The sequence below is a fragment of the Lontra canadensis genome, unplaced genomic scaffold, assembly GCF_010015895.1.
Source record: "Lontra canadensis isolate GAN:19392208 unplaced genomic scaffold, GSC_riverotter_1.0 scaffold31, whole genome shotgun sequence".
Taxonomy (NCBI): domain Eukaryota; kingdom Metazoa; phylum Chordata; class Mammalia; order Carnivora; family Mustelidae; genus Lontra; species Lontra canadensis.
The window spans coordinates 5,547,940-5,574,832 of record NW_022631025.1 but is presented as its reverse complement, the minus strand read 5'-3'; the positions used below and the strand labels follow the sequence as shown (position 1 = coordinate 5,574,832).

The 26,893-nt window shown below is 41.5% G+C and overlaps 1 protein-coding gene across 2 annotated transcripts in view; it reads right to left on the bottom strand.

The window, feature by feature from the left end:
* GLIS3 (GLIS family zinc finger 3) overlaps nt 1-26,893 on the bottom strand; it is a 493,142-nt gene that overhangs the window by 399,101 nt on the left and 67,148 nt on the right. For both annotated transcript variants that reach the window (XM_032866527.1, XM_032866526.1), the window contains exon 2: nt 20,314-20,800. In XM_032866527.1, coding sequence (XP_032722418.1) covers nt 20,314-20,701 — 388 coding nt within the window. In that variant the 5' untranslated portion in view covers nt 20,702-20,800. The remainder of the gene's footprint in view (nt 1-20,313; nt 20,801-26,893) is intronic.

The window sequence follows — 26,893 nt, the reverse complement described above, 5'->3', positions numbered from 1 at the left end:
CTAGATTAAATCACAAGAACTCTTTGACCCAAGGACAGTTCCGGGATGACAACCAACCACCGACCACGCCCGAATAAGTGCATCCAGAGAGCAGGGTGATGGGGGTGGGGGTGGTGAGGCATCAGGAGAGACATTCGTCCTCCTACTTCATGACCTGTATTCCCCACACTAAGAATTCCCCCCTTCTACAGATCACACATTAAACAAGAGCTGTCAGAGGTGACAAGCTCACAAGTTTGGCTGGATTCAACCGAAGCAGAAGACTTCAGCAAAACACATTCACCCTGGTTCTTTATCTGTCACCAGGAGAATTAGCTGCCTGGCTTGTGCAGAAAGATCCAAACCAACCCCTCGCCTTAATCTTTCCGTAACTGGCTGTGCAAGACAGAGCGCCTCCGATGTGACCATCTTACGGCTTAATACAACTCTAAGCTCCAGTCTGGGATGCCCTCCAGCTCAATTCTGGAACAGCATGAGACCTGAGAACAGGCACCACAAGCTCAAAGATAAATTAAGGTGACTTTGCTTCTTTCTTCTACTGTCATAAAATTAGGAACAGGCCATCTGTGTGTTAAGATACCACTGGTTCTCACGCTCATGTTAGCTAGCACACACACCGGGAGGCCCACATTTTATACACACAGACACAAACCTGTGCACACACTCACACACACCCTCATTATTCAACCCTGTGGTTCTTGATTGCATATGGGATAAACATCACAAAGTATGACAACGATGCATAGTTATTTCACAGCAAATATTACAAATGCTAAAAAATACCCAGACTCATTTCAAAAGATTATAAGGAATTATTCTGAAAACAAAGTATCTGTATTCAACTTTACTCCTGAACATGAGCCAAAATTACTCTTCTGTCCTAGATTTACCAACTATAACATCGACTGTGACATTTGGCAACACCTAGTACCTAATTTAAAATCACTTTTGCCTCTAAACCCATAAATTTTGTAGAACTGCTAATAAGTGCTTCATGCTATAAGATGGCCCATTTATGTAATGGCTTCGAGGACTTAATCCTTTGGTAAAAATCAAGACTTGGGAAATGTGGGTGGGAGAAGAGGGACAGGAAGGAAAACAGGAGAGTGTCTGAGCATAAAAGAGAGTATCACTGCTTAGAGAGTAAGAGAAAAGCTGTACCCCCAAGTGACACCCACCCCTCACATACCCATGTTCCCTCCTTAACCTCAGGAGAAAGTTTTTTAAGCCAACACAACTCATCACCCCTCTTCTAAGCTTAGAGTATTTTTGCTAGACTTTTCTAGCTCCTGGGCATTTTCTCCATCCCTGGACTACAGGTCTCCAGTCTTCAGATCAAAGATGAGACTACAGATGGGCTCTCTATAAACTGAGAAAGCAGACAGCCCTTAAGAGCATGAAAAGCTTGAAGAAGGGGCCTCCTCTCTTGGCTAAATCCCCAGAGATGAAATGACTCCTAAGTAGTGCTTCGCAAATTCCTGGCAAGATTGATTTCTAGATGCAGGAAAATGAAAATTAAGGGGGGGAAAGGGGGTACTCAAACAACAGCCAACACCACAGGGCTCAAATGTCTGAAGAAAATACGTCCTTAATCTCTTCGTCCTTGATACTCCCAGGCTAGTTAGCATCGACAGTACTTCCACTTCCAAGTCTGTGTCTGACACTTGGTAGGAAACTGACGGCTACCTCACCCTGAAGGTCAGGCATCAGCTCTAGCTCCCAGTTCCTGGAAAGTGATCAGGCTCCTTACAAACCAGAAAACAATGAGAGTTAGAAAGGAGTCTCCAAAAATTTTCACTCAACTTCTTCATTTTACTAAGAGTCCAGACCGCTAAGGTGACCTCTTTTAAATCTCTAAGAAAGTTGTGAAAGACCTAGGCTTCGAGCCTCCTTCTCCTAATTCCCAATCTCCTACACTACAAGAAACAAATGGATTTGTTATCCATGCATCCATGCATCCATCTGTCCATCCATAAATAAATAAGGACATAGGTTTAAAGAACAGACATACAGCCAATATGCCTTAGTGGTTAAGACCATGTACTCTGGAGCCAAACTGGCTGGCTTACATCCTGCCTCCGCCACTTATTAGCTACGTGATCTTGGGGAAGTTATTCAACCATACCTCAGTTTCCTCATCCAAAGAATAAGAAGAGGAAGAACAAAATAGAACTTCCCTATGACCCTGCAATTGCACTACTGGGTATTTACCTCAAAGATACAGATGTAGTGAAAAGAAGGGCCATCTGTACTCCAATGTTTATAGCAGCAATGGCCACGGTCGCCAAACTGTGGAAAGAACAAAGATGCCTTTCAACGGACGAATGGATAAGGAAGATGTGGTCCATATACACTATGGAGTATTATGCCTCCATCAGAAAGGATGAATACCCAACTTTTGTAGCAACATGGACGGGACTGGAGGAGATTATGCTGAGTGAAAAAAGTCAAGCAGAGAGAGTCCATTATCATATGGTTTCACTTATTTGTGGAGCATAACAAATAGCATGGAGGACATGGGGTGTTAGGAGAAGGGAGTTGGGGGAAATTGGAAGGGGAGGTGAACAATGAGAGACTATGGACTCTGAAAAACAATCTGAAGGGTTTGAAGAGGTGAGGGGGTGGGAGGTTGTGGGAACCAGGTGGTGGGTATTAGAGAGGGCACGGACTGCATGGAGCACTGGGTGTGGTACAAAAACAATGAATACCGTTATGCTGAAAATAAATTTTAAAAAAATGATTAAAAAAAAAAAGAAGAGGAAGAACAGTAACAACTAGCTTGATGGTATCTGAGACCTCCTTAGGTTTTTGGGGCAACTCAAATGAGTTAATATGTTTTTTTAAAATGGGAACTCAAGCACCTAAAATAGTATCTATCACATCATAAGTGCTATGTGAATACCAGTTATCATTACTCGTTCAAATTTGAGTAAGACTTTAAAGAAATATGAGAAGGAGGTTATGGTCTCATTTGCTTTATTTCTCCAGGCCTGTTCTAAATACTTTTCAAATACACAAGCTTCATTTGATACAAGCATTTTGCAAGGAATTCAAGAGGATGGTTTCGTGTTCTGCCTAGCTCTAGTGCAATAATTCTAGGCAATTTAAGAACAAGAATAAAAGGGAGGGGGGTGACCCTACTAGTATTTAGATCTAATCCATGACTTCTGTTTTGAGAATTGCTATTGATTTGACACCCGTATACTGTACTCCAGGATCCTCGGTGACGCTTCCCAGAGAGTAAGGGCCCGTACTTGTTGGTTTGATTCTGGAAGAACCACTGGGAGGGCAGTGGGTCCTAGCACTCCGCGTACAAGCACCAGCCGGCGACACCTCCTCAGAGCTCTAGGTCCCAGCTCCACGAGCTCCTCCGTCCAGCTTCCGGTTCTGGTAGCTTCTTCCTTTTGACCCTCCAGCCCCAGGGCTGTCGCTGCTTCTGGCAATTACTATCTTTATGACATCAAAGCTCGCCTTACCTTTTTAGTCTTTCAACACCTGCTTAACAACTTTCTGCTACTGGAATCTCTCTGTGACAGTCACGAAAGTGGCTTCTCTTTTCCTGACTGGACCCTGGCTGGTGTGCAACCCCCTGGATGGGGAGTCAGTCCCAGCTTTCTCACACCACACAAAATCACCCCTTACCATTAAAATCAACAGAGAAGGCAACTCCAGTCCTTCACGTGGAGTATGTTAAAATGCCCTTGAACCCCTTACAGCGGCCTCTTCTTAACGTCTAATTTCAACTTATACACTTGAGATTACGGAATCATCTCCAATTAGTGTGTTGTCAATGAAACCAATAGTGAACTGTATGGCAACTAACTAGAATTTAAATAAATAAATGATTTTTAAAAAGACATACTCCGCACTGCCCAGACATACTCTGTCATCCACTGTGTGACAAGACCTGCCCCACCAATCTGGATATGAACTTTCTTAGAATACCTACAACTTTTCCAAACTTCTCTCTTTTCTTTGGGTATGGAAAATGAGCTTCCAACTCTAAAAGACACCATGGAAGAGCATATACGAAGCCATATTTCTAATGTGTAAGAGTGGAGGAAAACTCACCTCTGGGCACTTTTGTTTATCAATTTAATAAAACCTTTTACATATAAACCTCAGTATATTATAGATAATAATATATAATTGTGCATGATATATACATAGGCATAGTACATCAAATAGCATATACAATTTGTATTATTTTATGGGCTTAATGTATTTATGTTACTAGTTACAGATTATATATAAGTACATAAAGTCTATGAAATTCATTTATTATTTTAATGGACCACTATTTATACAACTTATTGGGGTTTTATTTTAATTTGAGAGAGAGAGACTGAGGGAGGGGGGAGGGGCAGAGGGAGAGGGAGAAGCAGACTCCCTGCTGAGCAGGGAGCACAACACAGGGCTCCATCTCAGGACCCTGAGATCTTGACCTGAGCTGAAGGCAGACACTTAACCGACAGAGCCACCCCCTACAACATGTTGCTTTTTAAAGATTTCTTCTTTTCTCTCATTTGATCATGAGCTCCTGAAAGCATATGCATGTGTGTGCACGTGTTTATGTGTACACATGCCTGGCACAGTGCCTTGCTCTGTAAATATGTGCTGGATTGAGTTACAATCCCAAACCTACGGAGATTTCAGGCTACATCTCAATGGCCTTTGATCCCTGCAGCTAAGTACAACAACATCTTGGTTAAAGTCAACATTCAGAAAATATCAAGTGATTGACAGAGAAGCTCTTAAAACACAACCAGATTTGGAAAAAAAAAAAAAAGAAAGAAAGAAAAGAATTTGACTTAGAAAGACATCTAATTTGTCATGCAAAATGTACGTGGAGCCTAAAGAAAAAGGATATAGGAAGAAAGGCTAGAATCAGAAACAGAATGAGGACATTAGGCCATGTAGTTTAAGGATTGCAAAAGGGATCCTCCTCGCCCCTCAACCTGCCACCTTCCTACCCCCTACTAACTCTACCACGAACACTGCCATTCTTTGTCTTAAGGTTTTAGGCCAGTTAAAAGACAAACACCTCTGGAAATGATCATACTTTAGTCAGTTGACCAGCTCTTTTACTGAAAGCAGATCTAGATTTAGATCGGTGGGTTCAAAGGGTACTGCCCCAGGGAAACAACTGCAAATTCCAGGGCATTCTGGGTTATCACCATTATAGGCATTCAGTGGTAAAGGCAGGGACCCTGCATCACCCTGCACACAATGAATGACCCACATTCCACATGATTTTCAAGGATCTCACCAGACATTCATGTCTGTAAAAACCTGCTTGTAATTATCAGTGTTTACATCAGAAGTCTATTTTATTTTCATGATGCCTACTGATGTTAAATTATCTAAAATGATCTTAACAGTACAAATCAAAGGAAGACAGATCATTGTTTGGATAGACACATTGTAAAGTATTGCCCACCATTTCGTAAACTCATATCACTGAAAGCAAAGCAACTAGATACCTGAGCCACCACAAATACAATTCTGAATCATCAGAGTTGGAGCTAAATCCACATTTAGGTGCAAACTTAACGGACTCCTTCCTTATGTCTTCTGGCACAGTTATCCTGAAACTCTGTCATATTTAAATCCATATTTATTATGAATCATGTTCTTTTTTTTTTCCTTGTATCTCAGTTATGAAATTATATTGACTTTTTAAAATTACATGCATAGGTAGATAATATTATCTACAAATTTTGTTTGAGAATAATAGAGAGAGCAATAAAGAAACAGGACTGTTGGGGCACCTGTGTGGCTCAGTTGGTTAAGCGTCCGACTCACGATTTTGGCTCAGGTCATGATCTCAGGGTCGTGAGATCAAGCCCTGTGTCAGGCTCTGCGCTCAAAGGGGGGTGTGCCTGAGATTCTCTCCCTCTGCTCCCTCCCTACAAGTGCTCGTGCACTCCCTCTCTGTCTCTCTAAAATAAATAAATACATCTTTTTTTTAATTATTTTTTATTTTTTATAAACATATATTTTTATCCCCAGGGTAAAATAAATAAATACATCTTTAAAAAACAAACAAACAAACAAAAAACAGGGCTGTAAAACACTCGTTTAGATGGAGAGAAGGATGAGAACAGCAAAAGGGAACACACCACTGAGAAGGAAGAGAGAGTGAGGCCTGGCAGGAAGCCCACAGAAGGTGTTTGATGAATGCCTGAAGATGAATGGGCTTTATGTAAACCTTTTTCTCAGCAAAACTGCCACATCCGTGTTTGTAATGGCTTACAGGAGTTGATCAGATGCATGGAAGGAACAGGAGCACCACAGGAAGGTAGACCAGCATCCAAACCCTGATTCTGCCTCTCTTATGAGTCATGTCAACTTGGACAAGTAACTTCACTTCTTTGAGTGTTGATGCTCACATTTGCAAAATGGAAGTAATAAAAAGGGCTTTACAAGTTGGCTTTCCTGAATCTTAAAGTCTATCACCATGTCTGGCATACCATAGGCCTTTGACATAAGCTGTTCTTAGATTTTGCCTCATTTCCTAGTACACCTAGAAAGAGAGAAAAGCCAAGATGATAACTGCATTAGATACCTACTGCTACATAACAAACTACCACCAAATTAGTGGCTTAAGACAACATATGTACAGTTGACTACTGAACAATGCAGAGGTTAGGGGTCCTGACACCTTGCACAGTCAAAAATCTGCATATTTAACTACTGACTCCCCCAAAACGTAACCACTAATCAGCCTACTGTGGACCTGAAAAAGCCTTACCAATAACAAAAGTTGATGAACACATATTTTTATGTTATATATATTGTATACTGTGTCCTTAAAATAAACTAGAGGAAAGAATATGCTATTAGGAAACTCATAAGGAAGAGAAAATACATCTATAATACTGTAATGTAAAAACCTTTGTTTAAGCAGACCTGCACAGCTCAAACCCGTGTTATTCGAAGGCCAACTGTATTATGTCAGTCTCTGTGGGTCAGGAATCTGGACATGGCTGAGTGGGTCCTCTGATCAGAGTCCCTCAGGGCTGCCATCAAGGTGTCAGCTACAGCTACAGGTGAAGGCTCAACTGGGGAAGATCTGCTTTAACACTCATGGGGTTGTCGGCAGAATTCAGTTTCTGGAAGGTTGTTGTACTGAGGCCTTTGGTTCCTCGCTGTCTGTTGGTCAGCTGCCTCCCTGAGTCACTTGCTCTGTGGGCCTTCCCAACACGGCAGGATGCTTTATTAAAGCATAAAACCAAAGAGACAGCGAGTCTCACAGCAAGACCGAAGTCACATCCTTTGTAATCTAACAACGGAAGTGACATCTCGTCATCTTTGTCACACTTATGAGCAAGTCACTTTATTCAGCCCACACTCAAGGGGTGGCTGTTACAGAAAGTATGAATCCAGGGAGGCAAGAATGGTGGTAGACCGGGAGGTATCTTGGAATCTACCTGCTACAAAACAAAATAGATAATTGTACAGAATTTCCTTGTAGGTAAGTGGGGAAATTAGCTGAGTCAAATATGTTAAAAAAAAAAAAAGTTTTCAACACCCAATCCATATACCCTAACTTTTAAAAATTTAACTTATTAATTTTAAAAGTGTTTTGTGTCTGGCAGATTCCTATTAAAATCTGGCATAAAAGCCAGGAATATTCAAATCACAGTGTTCTTTAGAGCGCCTGGGCGGCTCGGCTGGTTGAGCATCTGACTTTTTATTTCAGTTCATGTCATGATCTCAGGGTCACAAGATCAAGTCCCACGTCAGGCTCTGTGCTGAGCATGTAGCCTGCTTGGGATTCTCCCTGTCCCTCTCCCTTTGCCCACACCCCACTTTCATACTCTCTTTCTCTAACAAAAAAACAAAAACAAAAACAAATAACAATGTTCTTTGATTATATAACCCAACCAGAAAAACAAAATATGCTAAAAACTTTCTAATCTGACAGCCAAACCTCTTCTAATTGCTATGTTGTTCAATGTGGTTTCAAACAGAAATCATGGTTCTGTGTACCTGAACCCTGGCAATCCTCCCCTTCACTGAACTCTAAATAAAAATAAACCTAAAGGCTTAATGGATCATCCATTACATGCTCTTTCTTAATTCCCACATCCCAAAATGAAAATCTACATTACCTTTAAAAATGAATTTCCTTATAAAATGTGGTGGTCTCCACTGAAATCTGACGCAAAGCACCACAATCTATACAGGTCAGTGGTCCAGTGGTTCATCTTACAAGAAGAAGAAGAAATTAAAAAAAAAAAAAAGAAAAAAACTTCCTAGAGCAATCTGTAGGGAGAAAAAAATGAAGGGATGTGTACAGAAAAGCAGAAATAGGAGATCACGTTGCCTATGGAGAAAAAGTACGGGGAAGTATCCTGTTCTTATAGTCCTTCAAAAGATCTGGTTGTCCACCCTGTCCTTGGGTAACCATGATTCTTTATAACAAATACCCTTTCACATAAACTAGCACAGTGGGTCACAGGCACCCGCAACCCAGAGTCTTGAACAAGGTACTTGGTGAACCAGCGCTCTTGCAGGACAAAGTCCCCATCTCTAGCCTGGCTCCCTGCCTCATCCTGACAGAACACAGGGAACAGCCAGCATTCAATCCCAGCTCTGCCACATACTAGCCATGCGACTGCTGCTAAGCGACCTCACCCTTCCAAGCCTTGGTTTCATGATTGGAAGACACATGGGGTTGTTATGAGAATTAAGGGAATTCTGAGCTCCAGGCCATCGTGGAAGGCCTTCTGGATAGCACTCCAGTTGTGTGGCCCAGGTAGCTGTGTTTAATGCAGCAGCTGGCCCAGAGGAAGGGCTCAAAAGTTAGCCATTACTTTATCTTTTTTACGTCACATTCCCTACCTGACTGCCACCAAAGCCACTGTCTTATGCATGTGAGGAGGGGCACTTTTTTTTTTTTTAAAGATTTATTTATTTGACAGAGAGAGAGAGATCATAAGTAGGCAGAGAGGTAGGCGGAGAGAGAGGGGGAAGCAGGATCCCCGCTGAGCAGAGAGCCCAATGCAGGGCTCAATCCCAGGACCCTGAGATCATGACCTGAGCCAAAGGCAGAGGCTTAACCGACTGAGCCACCCAGGTGCCCAAGGAGGGGCACTTTTAACACAAATTGACACAAACATCTGCAACAATGTGTCAGTGGTTTTTCTGCTTCAGCTCACTATATTTTTCCAAAATAAATATATACCGGACACTACACCACCACGCATAGTAAAAATTATGGTAGACATACTGTCTTTCAGGAAATCATTCTCAATCGCCAAGACCTTGCTTTTGCTGCAAACCCTGAACCAAATCACAAAACAACAACCTACAGAAGTATAGGGCTCTGAAGTCAGCGAGACACGGGTTAAAATCCCCACGTATTCTTGGTCACGTTTCTTATTTTTTCTAAGCCTTTTTTTTCTCATGTTTTCAAGGGGATATTTCATAAGATTGGGAAGGATTAAATAACTTATGTAAAGCTAAGAACAGTAATAAAAGAAAAGTGCTAAATAATTATTAGCCTCTTTATTTCCAACCCTAGAATAACCAGGAATGAATGCATTCTACTTAATAATATACTAATAATCACTCAATGGCTCCAAGAAATAATTTTGCTATTAACTTCTCTGGGTCTAATCTTGTCAAGGAGGTTGGACTACTTCACCTTAAAGAAGCTGGGTAAGATTCTGAATCCAAATGTAATTAAACTTTGCCCTAAATGTAGGGGGGTCCTGCACTCCAGCTCATCTGGGATAGCTCTGGGCATCATTATTAATAGGGCCCCATTTCACTCTTGAAAGTGTCCTGGTCTGGATAATAAATTCTAGGATCACCTTAAAATAAAATCTTTAGGTGAAAGATACACTTTTAAAATGTGTTGTTTCATATCAATGTCTGTTTACAGCAGTTTGTTAGGATTTAAGTGTTATCTGTCTTGCCTCTGAAGCAAACTGAAACTAGAGCGCACTCAGGTCTCCGTGTCTACACGGCAAGTAGCTTTTCATACCCGCCAGCCTTGGGAGCTATGACTGTGTTTCACAGGACGCGTGGCAGGGCGAGCAGAGATGCAGGACAGGCCGTCCTGCCCAGCAGCGGCTGCTGTGGTTTACGGAGACACACACCGCCCAGCATGGACTTACAATGAAGGAACAACACGACTCAACATGCCTCTGGCGCCGGACAGTATGAAACGCACTCCCCCATTTGCCATCGAATTTAACTCTCCAAAGCAGACACCATTTTCTGCTTCACCATGTCCTGTGCTCCTGCTGCTGTCACACAACCGGTGGCCACCTGGAAAGCCAACACATTAGCTCCCCGCCCAGTTCTCTGAAGCTCACCTTGTAGCCACCCAAGCCCCAGAACTTGCCTGCCTCGGTGGCTTGGCCCTTACTTTCCACCCACTAACATGGATGTGAAGACCAGTTCTGGGTCTTCTTTCCCACTTGGGGCCCTGCCTAGAATGTCTAGCTTTATTCGTCAGCATCATGAAGCTAAAGCCAAAGATGACTGCTACTCAAGGATATGTGGCCAGGTCTGCCCTTCACCTAGACCCTGCCCAATTGTAAAGAGGGATAAAACATTACCCCCTCCCCATTTTACACATGAAGAAACCAAGGCAGGGAAGGACACACACCCTGAGTGCTTGAACTGGGTGTGAGTCTTCAGAATCCAGTGGCCACCTTCTTCCTCCCATACCAGTGTTTCTCAGATTTCAGCAGGTACTTACAAGGTCAGCTACATAATTTGCAAGGACCAATGAAAATGAAAATGTTGGGTCCCTTGTTCAAAATGCAGAAGAAAAACATTTTTCATTCTTCTCTGGTCTTCCTCATGATGGACTGCGGTGTTTTTTGTAATTGGCTATTTACCACTGGGCTCCTTCCACATGGGGATACTTACAGGGTAAGCGCAGACTCTCAAAGGTGCTGTGAACCTCACATGGGACTGGACACACAGAGCACACGCACCCTACCCTGACCTCCCCACATTCATGCCCAAGTCCCCAGTGGAGGAGGCAGAAGGCAGCAGGAGATACTGGGCAGGGACAGAAGAGCCAGTAGCTATCGTAGCAGGATGGGGGACACGAACGGAGACTCCAAGCACCCCGCACATGCTCCAGGGGCCCATCAGATTTCCTTTACAATACACAGGTCCGAAGACAAAATCAGTAAGAATGTCAAGACAGCAATTCCAGAGCATGACACCCCAAGCACAGAGCACTGCTTCTGAGCACAAGACCCCATACAGTCACTGCTCACACAGCCAAGAAGCTGGCCTTGTGCCGGGGATCTTGTTAAAAGACAAAATCTGAATAAGTCGGTCTGGAATGGCCCTGAGGCCGTGCATCTCTAACCAGCTCCTCAAGGACGCCACAGCTGCTGGCCTCAGCCTATTCCTGACTAACAAGCTCCTACACAGGTCTCATTTTTTAACTTGTTTATTATGTCAGAGCCAATTACAAGCCTTCTATTTCATTATTCAAATAAGGCTGCCATTAAAATAGGTATTAAATACAAGTCACCATCCATTGTTTCCTTAAAATTTGATGGGTCAGAAGTACCAAATCTATTCATATTCATGATACCCTCCTGCCCAGGTCTAAAGACGTCATAAACAGAGGTGTGCAAAGCTACTTCTGCACACACTCGTGTCACATGGGGGGCCCCTCATTCCTGCCCAGGCAGACACTGATCTCTCTGCTCAGAAGGGCCTGTTACTGGAAATTGTCAAGTCCAATTTTCCAAAACAGGAGCAAGGGCCCATTTCCTCAGTTCATGGATGGACGCAGCAGCTGAACAGTACGCATCCTCATTCCAGAATGGCAGCAACTGTGACCTCTAAGGAAAAAAGGGGACAAGGCTTCTCAGAACCCCCACAGCAGGAGCTCTCAGACTGGAGTCCCACTCTGAGTCAACCCACGTGGCATACGGAGAATGAGATCTCCAGCAAACTGAGCCTCAGTCTCTCAGTCCCTAAAATAGGGCCAATCACACTTGCCTAGCCTCCTCAGATGGAACCTTTGATCCAGTCACAGAAGACAATATGCAAGTTTGTGAACTACAGAGCTCTGTGCGAGTCTGAAGCTGCTGCTCTTTAACAGTCTAAGAAAATGCTACAGGTGACGAGTGGATGGTACCTTCCAGCCTGGTGTTCTACAGTACGTGAGGCGTGTCTAGGGGGCAGAGAGAGCTAAAGGAATATGTTCTTTTACAGGTGGACAGTCACCTACATGCTGCATCCGTGCATCACACGAAGGGTAGCCCGTGGAGCCCAAAGAGTAAACAAAAGCAAACACCGTGTTTCACCTGCTTTGTTGGCGAAACCAAATGAGAACTCCGGCTACCTCAACTGGAATAATGCCTTCGGTATCTAACTGGTTATTTTTGGAACCCTTTATGGAATATTAACTTTATTTGCTCTAATTCTGCAGGAAGCCACATTGGAAGTGCAAGGAAATAAAAATGATTAAGAAGCTGAAGTGAATAAAAAAAGGTAACCAAGTATTTTGCCACAACTTTCATTAGCTAATACAGTAACTGCATCTCTTCAAAAACGTGAGATCCCAGTCGCTATTCCTGCCCCGGTGCTAACATGACAACATTCAACACAGTTTACTGACTGGTGTTAGCCAATTTTTTTTTCATTGTCTGTTTGTCCAGAAATAAGCATAAGTAAAGAAATGATTATAGGAAAGTAACATTCTAAATCAGTGACAGTGTTTTAAAATTTAGAATGTGGCAGTGCGGGGGGGGAGGGTGGCATTTGAAGCTAGCTGACCCACTAGGGAATCAAGCTCTAGTCTAAGCTCCAGGTTATAGCCCACTGAATTAGCAAACCACAAACAGTAAAAAATCAAAACAAAACTTGATGTATTATTTAAAGTACACTTAGTTTCTAGACCTCCCAGGTTCACACAACACATTGTTTTTTTAAAACCAGGTCTTTACAAGAGACACCAGCCTTAAGTTATACAAAAGAGTTTTTTAATCCCAATTAGTTAGTGTCCTTTGTTGATATTATTCTGCTTTTTCTGACCAACAATAATGAATAACCCACAAGCACTAATGAATAACTAACTCCCTTTGTCTCCAAGGACAGCGGAGCCCAACAAAAAATGTCAGAGGCCCTAAAGTAAAATAAAAAACCTTTACAATGAAAATCTTCCCAATTAGACAGTCCTACGGGTACTGCAAATGTGGAATTGTCTTAAATATTTAAATAGCTGTGTCAAATGTGCTTAAAGTGGGGATCATAAAACTGATTTCCCAGATGCTTTGAAAAATGCATTTCTGCCAGTCTAATTACAATTCATAACTGCTGAACAGGAAGTAGAAAGAAATGCCATTCTTGGTACAATATAACTGAGGGCCTCGCAGGGCCTGGAAGTTGCCCGCGGTGGAACACGGTCCAAGCTCACTTGGTGACTCAGATAAACACAAACATTCTCAGCTCGGTACATGAAAAATTTACATGTTAAAAAATCATTTCTAAAACTAATTTCTGCTATCTTAGAAATGTAAAGCTATAAGTAACTCCTCATTGTAGGACAGAGCCCATAAACAAATACACTGACGTTGCTGAGAACCAAGCATCCCACTACCACGTGTGCAATGAGGAAGTGTGAGGAAGATCTCTGTAATGCCATGTTTCAACAGGAACACATCACCTTCTGATAGATTTCCTAACTCTGTCCACACACAGGGCCTAGAGGTAAAGACACCCCAGAGTCAATACAAACATGCTTTCATCCGGTTTTCCAAATATTTCCCACCAGAAGGGAACCAAGTGTTTTTGAAAAATGGCTGATTCCAGGTCTGGGGCAGGGAAGTACTCGTGGGCCTGGAGTATCTTGTTCTGTGTGAAAGCAAGGAAGTGCTTCACGGGAACATAGCGAAGGGCATCTGGGCTGGCTTGAAGGGGCTCCCACCTGCCAAATCTGGGACAATGTCAGCATCGAAAAGATCAGTGATGGTAATGAATTTTGGCACAGGGACTTTTTTAAAAGAATATCTGAGGTCTGTAGTTATTCTCCAAAAAAAAGGAGAAAAAGTTCCTCTTTCCAGAAGAATACCAACTAATAAACACAGAAGGAATACTGGAATGAGAAAACCACCGTTATGCAGTTAATAATGTAGTAACTGATTCACACAGGCATCACTGATGGAGAACAATATATCTGCATAAGATTATGTATGAATTTTGAAAGGGAACGAGTCCACAGTGCAGAGATCCTGGGGACACCACCTTCGCCAGATGATCAAAAGCAGCACCACAAACACCGCGACAAATGAGCATTCAGTGCTCCCAGTATATATAATCCACAAATAACCTACGCGGTACTCCTGTCAAAAACATTTAACCCAAACCGAATCAGGAGGAAATGATCAGATGAACCCAGTTGTGAGACAAGACAACTAACCCGAACTCCAAAATATCAACATATTTTGTCAAGAAACACAAAGAAACTACAGGGGTAGAGGGCCACTCTAGAAAAAAGGAGACTAAGGAGACATGACAACCAAACATAAGGTAGGGTTCTTTAGTTCTTTTTTTTCCTTTTTTTTAAGTAGGCTCCATGCACAATGTGGAGCCCAACATGGTGCTCAAACCCACAACCGTGAGATCAAGACCTGAGCCGAGATCAAGAATTGGGCACTTAACCCACTGAGCCACCCCGGTGCCCTGTAATGCAGGGTTCTTGAATGGATCCTGAATCAAAAGAAAAGAATAGCTACAGAGGACATGTGGGCTATAAGTGGGAGGAAAACAGTATGATAAGTAAAATAAAATATAAAATAATAATATCAGGATGCCAGAGTGGCTCAGTGGGTCAAAGCCTCTGCCTTTGGCTGAGGTCATGATCCCGGGGTCCTGGGATGGAGCTCCATATTAGGCTCTCTGCTCAGCAGGGAGCCTGCCTCCCCCTCTCCCTTTGCCTGCCTCTCTGTCTACTTGTGATCTCTGTCTGTCAAATAAATAAATAAAATCTTTTTTAAAAAAAAGAAAAAATATATAAAATAATAATATAAAAAATAATTTGATTATGAATTTAAATATGTATTATATTTTAAGATATAACTCTATATAAGCAATACGGTATCACAGGTAAATTCCTTGGTTATGATTCATGTATCCCAGTTGTACAACATGAAAGACACCTGCTTAGCAATTTAGGGGTGAAGGGTCAAAATGTCTGCAAATTACTCACACGTGGTTTGACTTCCTTGAGAGAGAAAAAGGTAGCAAATGCTAAAAAGTGAAATAAAATATAATAGAACATAATACAAAATAAGATAAAATCTAGTTTTTTTATAAAGATAAATTCAGGAACAAAGAATGAGTTTTATTTATAAGTAAGTTATGTACGACTGACTAAGTAGGGATAGTTGGGTGGGGCTCCTGGGAAAGCCAATTAAAGAGGGTTGATTTGGAGGGAGTTGTCCCTTTCATCCTTCTGCCTTTTGTCCTTCCTCCTTCAGTCTTCTCAGAAGACAGACACCACAGCAGGATCAGGAGCTGTGGAAATGCAAAGGGAAGCTCCATGCCCATGGACCTGACATCCCGGAGCTTCTAACCATTAGCAGCATCACCGACCCTGGGCTGCTCTTTGTGTAAGAAAAATTAACTCCTGTGACATTCTCAGTTCATGGCATTCTTAGCGTCTCAGTAATTTTTTCATGGTGCCTCTAGGCCAAAAGAAACAACTAACACTACCCTTTATTAAGTACTTCGGTGCCGACAAGTTAATAGTATTTATGTACCAACAACCTATTAGCTGCTTGAAAAAAATAATATACATAAATTAAGAATAAAAGTATTTTAATTTCATTCTTAAATAACCAGTCTTCCTGGTGTGATATGCATTCTGACTGTGCCCTCTACTACTTCAGTTCTTGGAATCAGATTGAATACCGCCACCTCAGCTCCTACTCCATGCTGATTTTCACTTAGAACTTGCTTGTCTCTATTATTGTGATAAAATACACATAACATAAAATTTAGCATCTTATCCAATTTTTTTTATCTTAGTTTATTTATTTATTGAAGTAATTTCTATACCCCATGTGGGGCTTGAACTCAGGACCCCGAGATCAAGAGTCACACACTCCGCCAACTGAGCCAGCCAGGCACCCCCAATCTTAACTATTTTTAAGTGTATATTAAGTACATTCACACTGCTGGGCAACCATCACCACCATGCATCTCCAGAACTCTTTCATCTTCCCAAACGGACACTCTGTCCCCACTCAACTCTAACTTACCATGCTCCCCTCCCCTTCCGTCCACAGCAAACACCGTTCTACTTTTTGTCTTTATGATTTCACTGTTCTAGGAACCTTGTATAAGAGGAATCATACAATATCTATCCTTTTGTGCCAGGCATAATTGACTCAGCATAATGTCTTCCAGGTTCATCCATATTGTAGCATATGTCAGAATTGCCTTCCTTTTCAAGGCTGCATCCTATTCCACGATAGGTATAAGACATACATATTCTTTATCCACTCATCTGCCTACTTGGGTTGCTTCCACCTTTTGGCCTACAGAGTACTAGCTTTTTTATCACAGCTACTAAAAGCAAATATGACATCACTAAAAGGATATAGTACAATTTCATGTTGAAACTGTGAACCTCCTCAAGCTAATAGTTTGCCCAAAGAATGCCACAAATACTTCTGTGGCTTCAAAATTAAAATTATCCCATGGTTCCCCCTGAGTTTTCTATGGTACTCCAGTGTCCTTGGCATACTATTTGACAACCATGCTCCACAATGTCAAAATCACTGTTTTTTTAGCTTTTAGTTGAGTAGAACTCAATCCTTAATTAACATAAACACTACAATTAAATTTATATTTCTCATGAGGCTCCCACTGGAGATTTGTCCAGTTCTCCAGTCTTTAAGTCAGATATCTGACTGTGTGGCAGTCCTTAAATGATGTATTTCCTGTACACAGTTCCTCTGGATTCCTGAGAGATGGTATAATGACCCTCAAGGCTTAGAAAATGTATTTTCTTCACCACCATGTAAACTGTGCTTGGCCCCAAAGCAATGGTACCCCCCCACACACTGTGATGGTTGGTTTTATACATCAACTTGAGTGGCTCATGAGGTGCCCAGATATTTGACTCAATACCTTTCCGGGTGTTTCTGTGAGGGTTTTCAGATGAGATTTACATTCAATCAGTAGACTGAGTAAAACAGATTACTCTTCCTAATGTGGATAGGCCTCACCCCAACAGCTGAAGGGAACGAAAGGCTGACCTTCCAGCAAGCAAGAAAGAATCCCTCCCTAAATGACTGCTTACAAACTGGGATATCAGCTTTTTTCCTGCCTCTGGACTCAAAGTGAAGCATCGTTTCGTCCTGGGTCTCAAAGCTGCTGTCCTTCATAAGGGAACTACAAACCACTGCCTCTCCTGGTTCCAGGCCTCCAGACTCAGACTAGACCTACCCCATAAGCAAGCCTGGGTCTTCAGCTTGCTAACTCGTCTCCGATGTCTTGGGAACTGTCAGCCTCTGTAATCTATTCAGACACAGGTTATGAACAAGGGATGGGTCACATTCAGGCACAGATACATTGCCTGTTGGTTCTGTTTCTCCAGAGAGCCCTAACTAATAACACCCACAGTCACAGGTCGTTTGGTACCTATCCCGGGCTCAGGGCTCTATCAGTAATTCATGACAAAAGCCTCAGAGAGAGGTCACCTTCAAGTTTATCATATCATCACATCACATGATCCCCAAGATCAAACCCTTACACAGCTCACCAATGTACCAATGTGCTCAAGATAGGTCCAAACTCCTTGTCACCTCCTCCATAACCTTTATCTGGCCTCTATTTATTCTTCCCTAGTCTTGTCTCTAACCACAGTCTCTACACCCCCAGTGTGGAATCAGGCAGAAATTAATGAAACACACCATGATCTTTCCCCTTCAGGTTTTGAGGGTGATTTTCTGTCTATCCAGAACAAGTTTGAGACAGCCTCCTCTCTCCCCTCCAACACACACAGACATACAATTTGCATGATTGCAAGGCTAGCTCCTTATCCTTCAGGTGTCTGCCCAGATATCCTACTCTCCTCCTGGATCCATTTATCAAGCATGGGCTGGAAACCCTCCAAATGTTGCCCTACTGCTGTCAGTGTATCCCTACCAGAGATTTAACTGTGCTTTATTTTAACTGTCTGTTTATTTGTCTGAATTCTCCGAACTCCTTGAGGGCCAGGACTATGTTTTATTAGCTACTGTATCCCCAGAACAGGGGCTCACCTTTAATACATCCTCAATAATTATCTGTTGAGTAAATGATTAGATGAAGTTCAAACAGTCCTAGGTCACCATTCTTAACCAGTTATTGGCTTAGCTTAGGGACTGTCAACCAAGACCTGAAAGGGGCACATTCAGCTACTTCTGGCACCATCCAGAGCGGTAGCCAAGCTCCAAGGCTAGAGAGGATAACAATACAGTTATCCTCGACCCCTAATCCATGCTCAAGCATACCCCAGCCCTGCAGATCCACAACAGGCACTGTAAGCTTGAGAGCTGAGCAAGGAGCCAGAAAGTTGAAAAAAGAAGAACCAGGGGACAGCACTAATTTTTACAAGAGTTCCAAGATGTATTAACCCTGACAGTTCACTATCCCTGAATTACTGGAAACAATTTTTTTTTAGCTATGAATATAATTATAACCACTTCTGGTCACCATCAAAGTAATATCCCCAACCTCCTTACCGATGACAATGCTGAAGTTGTTTATTCTTTCTAGACCTTAGCTCCTTTATCAGTTAATCAACACTAGCAAACAACTCGGGGTTGCCGTGAGGGATAACTGAGATTTTACATCGGAAGCACTCAATATAGTAGCTGACGCATGCCCAGTTATGACATAATAATAAGAAGTTATTATATTATCAGCATTAATAATGCCAGCCAGGATTCAACGCAAGTATATGTAATGAAAGCAAGCTACATACAGTTTACTAGACAAGCAAGAGCTGCAAGACTTTACTGGGCCTCCGCCCCTGAAAATCCAAACACACGAGCTTGACATCACAGTTTGCCTTACCATGGACGCAGCAACCTGACAATGACACAGCCATCTTGGATGTGCCTCCAAGGAAAGTTTTTCTTATACATACACTAAGTATCAGTAGGTGTAGGAAAAGCAATCTAAAACCAAACCTAAACCAAAATAAATAAATAAGAAAAGAAAAAAGCTACATATATAGTTTCTTATACTTCAAGGTTGTATAGTTTAGGGTTTTTTCTTAATCTGCCCATTTACACCATGCAGAGGAATACAAAGACACTACAACAACTTTAAGGACACAAATAATTATTCACCTGAACTGGGTGGGTGAGTTATGAGTTAACTGGGTGAATGGCTATTCAAGCTGCTAATAATCTTATTTAGTAGTGTACACGTTTAATATAAACATTTAAAACCAGATGCTAAAAATACCTAAGGGCATATAGAATTGTTCTATTTTACATAACAAAGCTATTATTTCACATTATTTCTCCCTTTTTCTAGCCCAAACATACATTGCATGTGCAATATCACCCATTAAGTCAACATCAGTTTCTACAGAGTGTGCCGTTCAAATAATTTGCTATTCTCTAACAATTATTCCATGATTTAAAATTTACATTATTCAAACACTACTGAATTAAAAGCACACTCTCTCTCTCTCTGCATTTCAAATTAACCAAGTGTCTAGTTCTCTACAAACCCCAAAATACATCCTTTCATTATTCTCTTCTAGCTTCCTTCCCTCTTGTCACCAGCTGTATTACAACACTTAAGGGTTCTGCTCTTAGAATAATTTTTTATCATTTCTATGTACTAAGTCCTCACTTCATTGGCTGTTAAGCTTTCTCCCTTTTTATCCTTTTCCTTCCAAACCTTTCTTCTGGCACCAACATGCATGCTGACAGCTCTGGCCACCCCTGTCCACCGTGGCCCAGGGAATCCATTCCCTCTGTGCATCTCGAGGGTGGAGACTTGCTACAGCAGCTCTTCCCTGCCTCTACCACCATGCACCCTCACTCCCCGTTTCTGAGCTCCCTGTCTCGCCTTTTACCCTTCTTCACAGTTCCACAAGGTATCACGTTTATCGCTGTGGCCTCCCCACCTTCCCATGCACCTACACATCCACCCCTCAGCAGGGAAGCTACAGATCATCGTGACACCATCAGCTTTGTCCCTGACATTCAATCCTGTAGTTTTCCATAATATTTGCTGGCAGAGAAAAATCTGGAAAGGAGAAAAAAAAATCGTTTCCACTTTTAAAAGATCCCAGAAAGACAATCCTACCTTTCCCAGGATTTGGAGGAAAAGGACTTCCAAACTCCTGCTGCTTTGGCTTTAAAGTGTGTGGCCCTGACATGCCTCCAGCCTGGGTGACCTGGAATCGTGGCTTCCCATTGGTGAGCACTTGTCTCCTGGGGCTCAAGGCAGGCAGATGGAGGGGGCTCTCGGCCATGTTGCTCTGAGGAGCCGTCCCTCCTCCTGAGGGCATCTTGAGATGGAGGCTGTTAGCAAGGCTTCCGAGGGCAGGGCTCGCTGTGCTGCCACAGGACGAGGGGCCAGGAGTCCCAGAGTGGGCTCGGATGGGAGGAATGTGTTGGCCACTGACCATCCCAGGCCCCTGTGGGGTTCCTGATGTCCGGTGGAGACTCATGCTGCATGACCTTCCATTCATTCTGAAAAAACCTGTGGCCAGGATGGTCAAATATCCAATGGCACTAATGACTCCTTTCAGGCAAAGTCCAATAAGTTATCCATGGTGTGGGATATTAGCCTGTTTAAAAAAATAAATGCAGGCATTTTTAAAAGTAAAAATGAAAATAGGTCACAGTGAGTTTTCAACCTGTGTAGCATTCATAGGAAGAAAAGAAGCACTCTTAGCAAAACGGCCTTTTACGTAAAGCAGGGTCATCAAACACATGGGTCACTGGCAGCCCCTCTCCCCTTCTGCATTCATGGTAGACGTGGATTATGGATCACTGTATTGTTTTGTTTGCCACTGAGCCCTTCTCAATACAGTGCTCTTGGCAACCACGACCAATCAACTGGTGCCAGCTTGCAAAATGAAACTTACTTTGCTCCGTAGAGGATCTGTCCATACTAGTTCACTTTTGCTACAGTGAGTCTTGGGAAACCCAAAGCATTACCTCTGTGATCTCTGAGACCAATGCTCCAAAATTTTCAGTAAACAAGCAAAAGTCTGATAAGGCCTCTACGTGAGATTATGAGGATATTAAACCACGTCTGATTTTTACCATAAGAGCAAAGTTTTCAGTCCCTAGGCTTACAAAAGATAAAAACAAGAGTCTGGGACTCTTGCAAAGACATCATGGACCCACATATCCAAACACTACAGCAGCATCGGAGTCTTGGTTCCCTAACGATTCTGAGTTATGGGGATGGAAACAGAATCAACATGACAATACTCTCACCTTCTACCAAGATCCTAGAGAAGGAACAGTCTGTGCAAAACACTTTATGGAAAGCATCCTGCAAGAAGAGCCCTTCTAAAGGTAAGTGTGTTCACCATACACCACACACAGTAAATCAACCATGGTTCCACAAACGTAGCTCCGTCTGCCATCCCAGCACCCGGTTCCTCAACTGGCAAAGAGAGAACCGACAGCACTGATACGACCACAGGACATAATGTCAGTACTCCCTGGTTACAAATCTTCAGGAAAGTTCTTCCCTCCCTTAACCAACAGCTCCCCAAAACATACACAGACTCGAGGTGACTAAGCATCACTATTCCAAATGATTGACAAACAAAGTCACACTTTGTATTCTTTTGCACACAGATATGATCGTCATGAAAAGAAGCCAAAGCTGAACAAATACAGGAGAGATGACTGAGTGCCCAAGCAGCAAGTGGTCAGATATTCTCAGCTGGATGATTCCTACTTTGTCTGTATGATCCACTCCGTGTCTTAGACAATTATTCCCAGCCAGCTCCCAAGCAAATGGCTCCATTAGACATTAGGGACAGAACAGCACAGAGGGAAAACTCTCTGTGAAGAGGGTTTTTTTTTTCTTCTTTATCCTTTTAGAAAATCAAAAATCAAGCACTCACTCTGCCCTCCGCAAAGTTTACTCTGTGTGCCCAAATGTTGAGAAACTTCAAAAATTACTAACAATATAACATTTGGAATGTTTTCCTCATCTTTGCCAATTCTCTACTTTATTAAGAATTCTACCAGTCTGTCACATTTCATACTGCCATGCCATCCAGTCCTTAGAAATGCTCTGAGGTCCGGCTCCTGCCCTTCTCTCCACTACCGTCACCAAGAATGGACAAGGAAACCCAGCTCAGCCAAACCTGATAAGGTTTGTTTTATGCTTGAAGCTTTTTTCATGTTTTAAGCTTTTTTTAAAGATTTTATTTATTTATTTATTTGAGAGAGAGAGCACGAGAGGGAGAGGGTCAGGAGAAGGCAAACTCCCCACTAAGCAAAGAGCCGGATGTGGGACCCGATCCTGGGATTCTAGGATCATGACCTGAGCCAAAGGCAGTTGCCTAACCAATTGAGCCACCCAGGTGCCCTATGTTTTAAGCTTAAGTTGTTTCATGGAACATTAAGAAGTGAACCCTAGTATCAAAAATCCCAATGCCTTCGCTGCTATGTCCATTTAAGAACTCCAGTGTAAAACAGAAAAAGAAAGAAAAAGGAACTCCAGTGTATTATCAGCAGGTCTGCTGAGTTGTGGGTTGACTATGAACAACAATCATTACATGTCTCCGTGCTTTGCCAGAGGATGTTTCCCATCTCTTCTCCACACATTCATAAAACTGTGTTTTCCGCATACTCTGAGCCTTGCAGAAGAGACCACTTATTCAGCACCAACCAAAATAAATAATTAAGTATATGTGCTGGATTGGCAATTTGCTGAAAATGAGGATTCATCCAACATGACTGGCGCTATGAGTCACCCTGAGTCCGGAGACAAGTGTCTGTAGATTCACAGAGTATGCCCACTTACAGGTTTTTTAAAACAAAGGAGTCCTTTTTGTCAGCAAGATCACATACAAGCAAAAATCTGGATAAAAAGACGTAAGTAGGTACTTAGCATTAGGTTAGATCATTAAGAGGGTGAGTCTGCAAGAAAAATAATTAACATGCAGAGAAGTTAATTAAGTATCAGACACTCATACCAGCCTGTCAAACTGGACTTTTATTTTATTTTATTTTATTTATAAACTGCACTCCTGCTTTAAATAGCTTTAGGTTGAACGTAACAACAATAACAAAAATGCATTTAAATTTTATCACTAAAAAGGCGAAACCAGAAAGTAAAGTGATTAATGCCATAAAGAAACACCAGTAAGGTAATGGCATACAAGCTAAGAACACCAGCCTCAAGACAAAAATAAAATAAACTCTATGCGAAAATATGACTAATAACCCAGTTTTTACATTAATTATGCCAACAGATATTTCAAGCATTAGAAACTAGAATTTAAAAATCAATTTTATCTGTCAGTATTATCGTACTTTTATACTTTTTAGCAAGGCTCTGTGATCATTTATAATCCTAAATCCACGTGTAACAAAAAAGGAATAAACTGCCAACTTTTCAGGAAGACTCATCCTTACTGAGTCAGAGTGCCAGGACACCTGAGTTCTACTTCTAGCAAATCCTTTATAACTTCCCTGGGCTTACAGATTTCATCCATAAAACGAGGAAGTTGACAATAAGCAATACAGTCTCTTAAAATTCTGATCCCCCAATAATCAAGATAAGGAAGATTATCAAAAATACCCACTTAAGATGATCAAAGATAAATCTGTAGATTTTATATCTATGGCACTTAGATCAAGAGGACAGAGCAGACATGGAAGCAGAAATAGTAATCTTCATCCACTCCACCAAAGCAAGAGCTGATAGGAGGTTCTCACCTCAGCAGTGTGTTGTAAGACAACACTTACCTTAATAAATGGACCTTGGGATAAAATTTGCCTACACTTTGCCAAAAAACAAAATCACAACTAATCAATATCAAAACCTAACTGGTAGGATTCCACTGGCAGATCATTTTTCTATTTAAAAACCTATTCAAGGGGCGCCTGGGTGGTGTAATCGGTTGAGCGCCCAACCCTTGATTTTGGCTCAGGTCATGATCTCAGGGTCATGAGATCAAGCCCCACATCTGGCTCCACACTCCATGGGGAGTCTACTTGAGATTCTCCCTCTCCCTCTGCCCCTCCCTCCTCCGCCAGCACACTATCTTTCTTTAAAAAAAAAAAATTGTTCTAGTTCTCCAGAATTACTTTCTCCTCCACCCTCCACCCACTGCCTACCCAAAGCTGTCAACAGGAACAAAAAAAAAGAAAGAAAGAAATAAGAAGAAAAAAAAAAAAAAAAAGAAAAAGAAAATGCAAGGAACATCTGAAAGTACAAATTTAGGGTACTTTGGATCCGACATGGTGATACATTTAGAGTTTCAACGCTCTGTCTGTTCAAACAATGAAAATGCTCATTCTGTTAAATGAGTCAGCATAAGTTAATAAATCTTTCCTGTTGACCACTTTCAAACTCCTAAAACATGCTCCTGTAAGTCAGGTCAGAAAGGAAATTACTTAACTCTTAAGGAAACTAAGGCACAAAACCATTTAATAATTTCACTGTTTTGAAAAAGCTACGACTTTGATCAAAATACAAAATCATGACTCTACCTTCTACCCAAGGCTCCAGGTGCTATGTCTCAGATTTAAAAAGATCCAACAAGTGAAAAGCAATGTTAACTCAGCCATTCAAGAAAATTCCAAAAACACAAGTTCCATAATGCCTATTTACAGCCAAAAGCCCTTTCTTAGTAAATATCATTAATAAACTCATCTAGAGTCATAATTCATCTGATGAGCCAGTTAATTATTAATTTTCATACATCATTTCATTTCCTTAGGCTACATTTAGCCTTTGTTACATTTTCCATTCCTTATGCCACAAGCGTTTCTTACCCTGCTTAGAAAATCTGATAATGAGACACAAAATACTGGTCAGCAAACAAAAATGCTCCTGAACTGCTGCTTCTATATACATCTAAGCCATCTAAAGTCGGGTTTTTATTGATTCTTTTTATTTTTTTCCCTTCGGGTTAATGATTCTATAATTTCATTAACTGCCTTTTCAACATCACTGCCTTCATCATTAATAGGCCCAAGCTATTCCCCTGCGCTTCTCTCAGTTACGGCTTTTGTAGCCAGAAGAATATAGAAATGAAAAGCCTATTGACAGATAATATAAGTTATTCTCATGCACGGCTGCAGTGTGAAGCACATTTTGCAATTCAATCAAGGACAGATAGAGCTGAATGTTCTTAGATCCCAGGAGTTCATTTTAATCAGCAGAATGTACCTTGTCCTAACACAGGTGACTGACTCCTCAGAAAAGATTGTATAAACAAAAACCAATCGTGTAAGTCATTTTATTGGCAACAATATAAACACAGCTATATTAGATGTAACCAATAAATCAAAATTATTCGTCTGCAATTTTAACAAGAGGAAAGTGCAAACATGCGCCTGTGAAACAGGAGGGTATTATAGAGGAAATGCACTGGACGTGTACAGTACCATGTCTCTAAGTTGAAAGGGAGTGTGCTATGTTATGATAAAGTAATCCACAACAAAGTGGAGCTGATCATTTCTGTGGTTTCATAACTTTATTCGGTGAGGCTGACAGATTCACAGACGTTACACAGAAGTTACACGGAAACAGGGCTGGGTGGGATACTTCCACAGTAGTGGGACATCGAGCACAAACTACAGAGGCTACACCTGGTAGTTACCACGTATGGATTAAACAGTCATGTAGGTACTACCCCGGTCTGATGTCAGAAATGCTAAGAATGTTAACATACTTATTCTGAACACTAAGATGTACACACATTATTCAAGCAACATAATCACCAATAAAATACAATCTTACAAATCAAAGAGGTTTAGGGCTGAGTTATATCAATTACAAATATGAAGACAAATCACTATTCCCTGCAGGGATTCAAGGCCATTCTTTCAAAGACCATTCAGAAAAGATAATATAATGCACATTATGGATCCCATCAAATAGAGTTCCTGATTGTCTTAGCTGTGGATTTCAACCCTTAGCTATCTAGAGATATACACATTTTAATTTTTTTATTTTTATATTTTATAAAATTTTCTCAATGAAAATAACTTCCCTAAGTAGGGAACACCTGGCAGTGCCCTTTTAAATTTAAGTTAATGGCTATGATATGCCAAATGCTGCAGGTAGTAAATATGGACAAAGGAAAGAAAGGCTAGAGGAAAGGGGAAGAGGGACAGAAGTAGGAGAAAAAGATCAAGTCCAATTCAGGAATCTAGTCTCTAAGTCAGCCAATCCTAACTCAAAAATCAAAGCAGAATCGACAACCTGCCACGCAAAGGCTGTGATTACAGACTGCTAAAAGAAATCCCGTATCTTCAGGAAAATACTACCGGAGGGCAATATTAAAAATTCAGTAACCTCTCTTAGAATCTTTTCACCATACTTTAATCCATCTATACAACTCTCAGACCAACCCCCCCCCGCCCCCGCTTACGGAATGTCACTAATTTTAGTAGTAATTACCTACAAATGTTTCATTTACTTTGCCTCAATCATTAACTCATCAATGAGTACAGAAAGTTCTAGAAATCTGTGACCCTATCACAAATGGCAGGGTGAGGGGAATAATTAGGACTGTAAGAAATCACACAAAATGAGAATGTACTTGGAACCAAAAAGATTTTTAAGACAAACATAGATATGTTCAGAAAGGTAACCATGCATGGCCCTAAGTTCCTAGATCTACGTTTAACAAAGGGCTCTTTTTAAAGCAGTGTTTCTCACACTGGTTGCAATC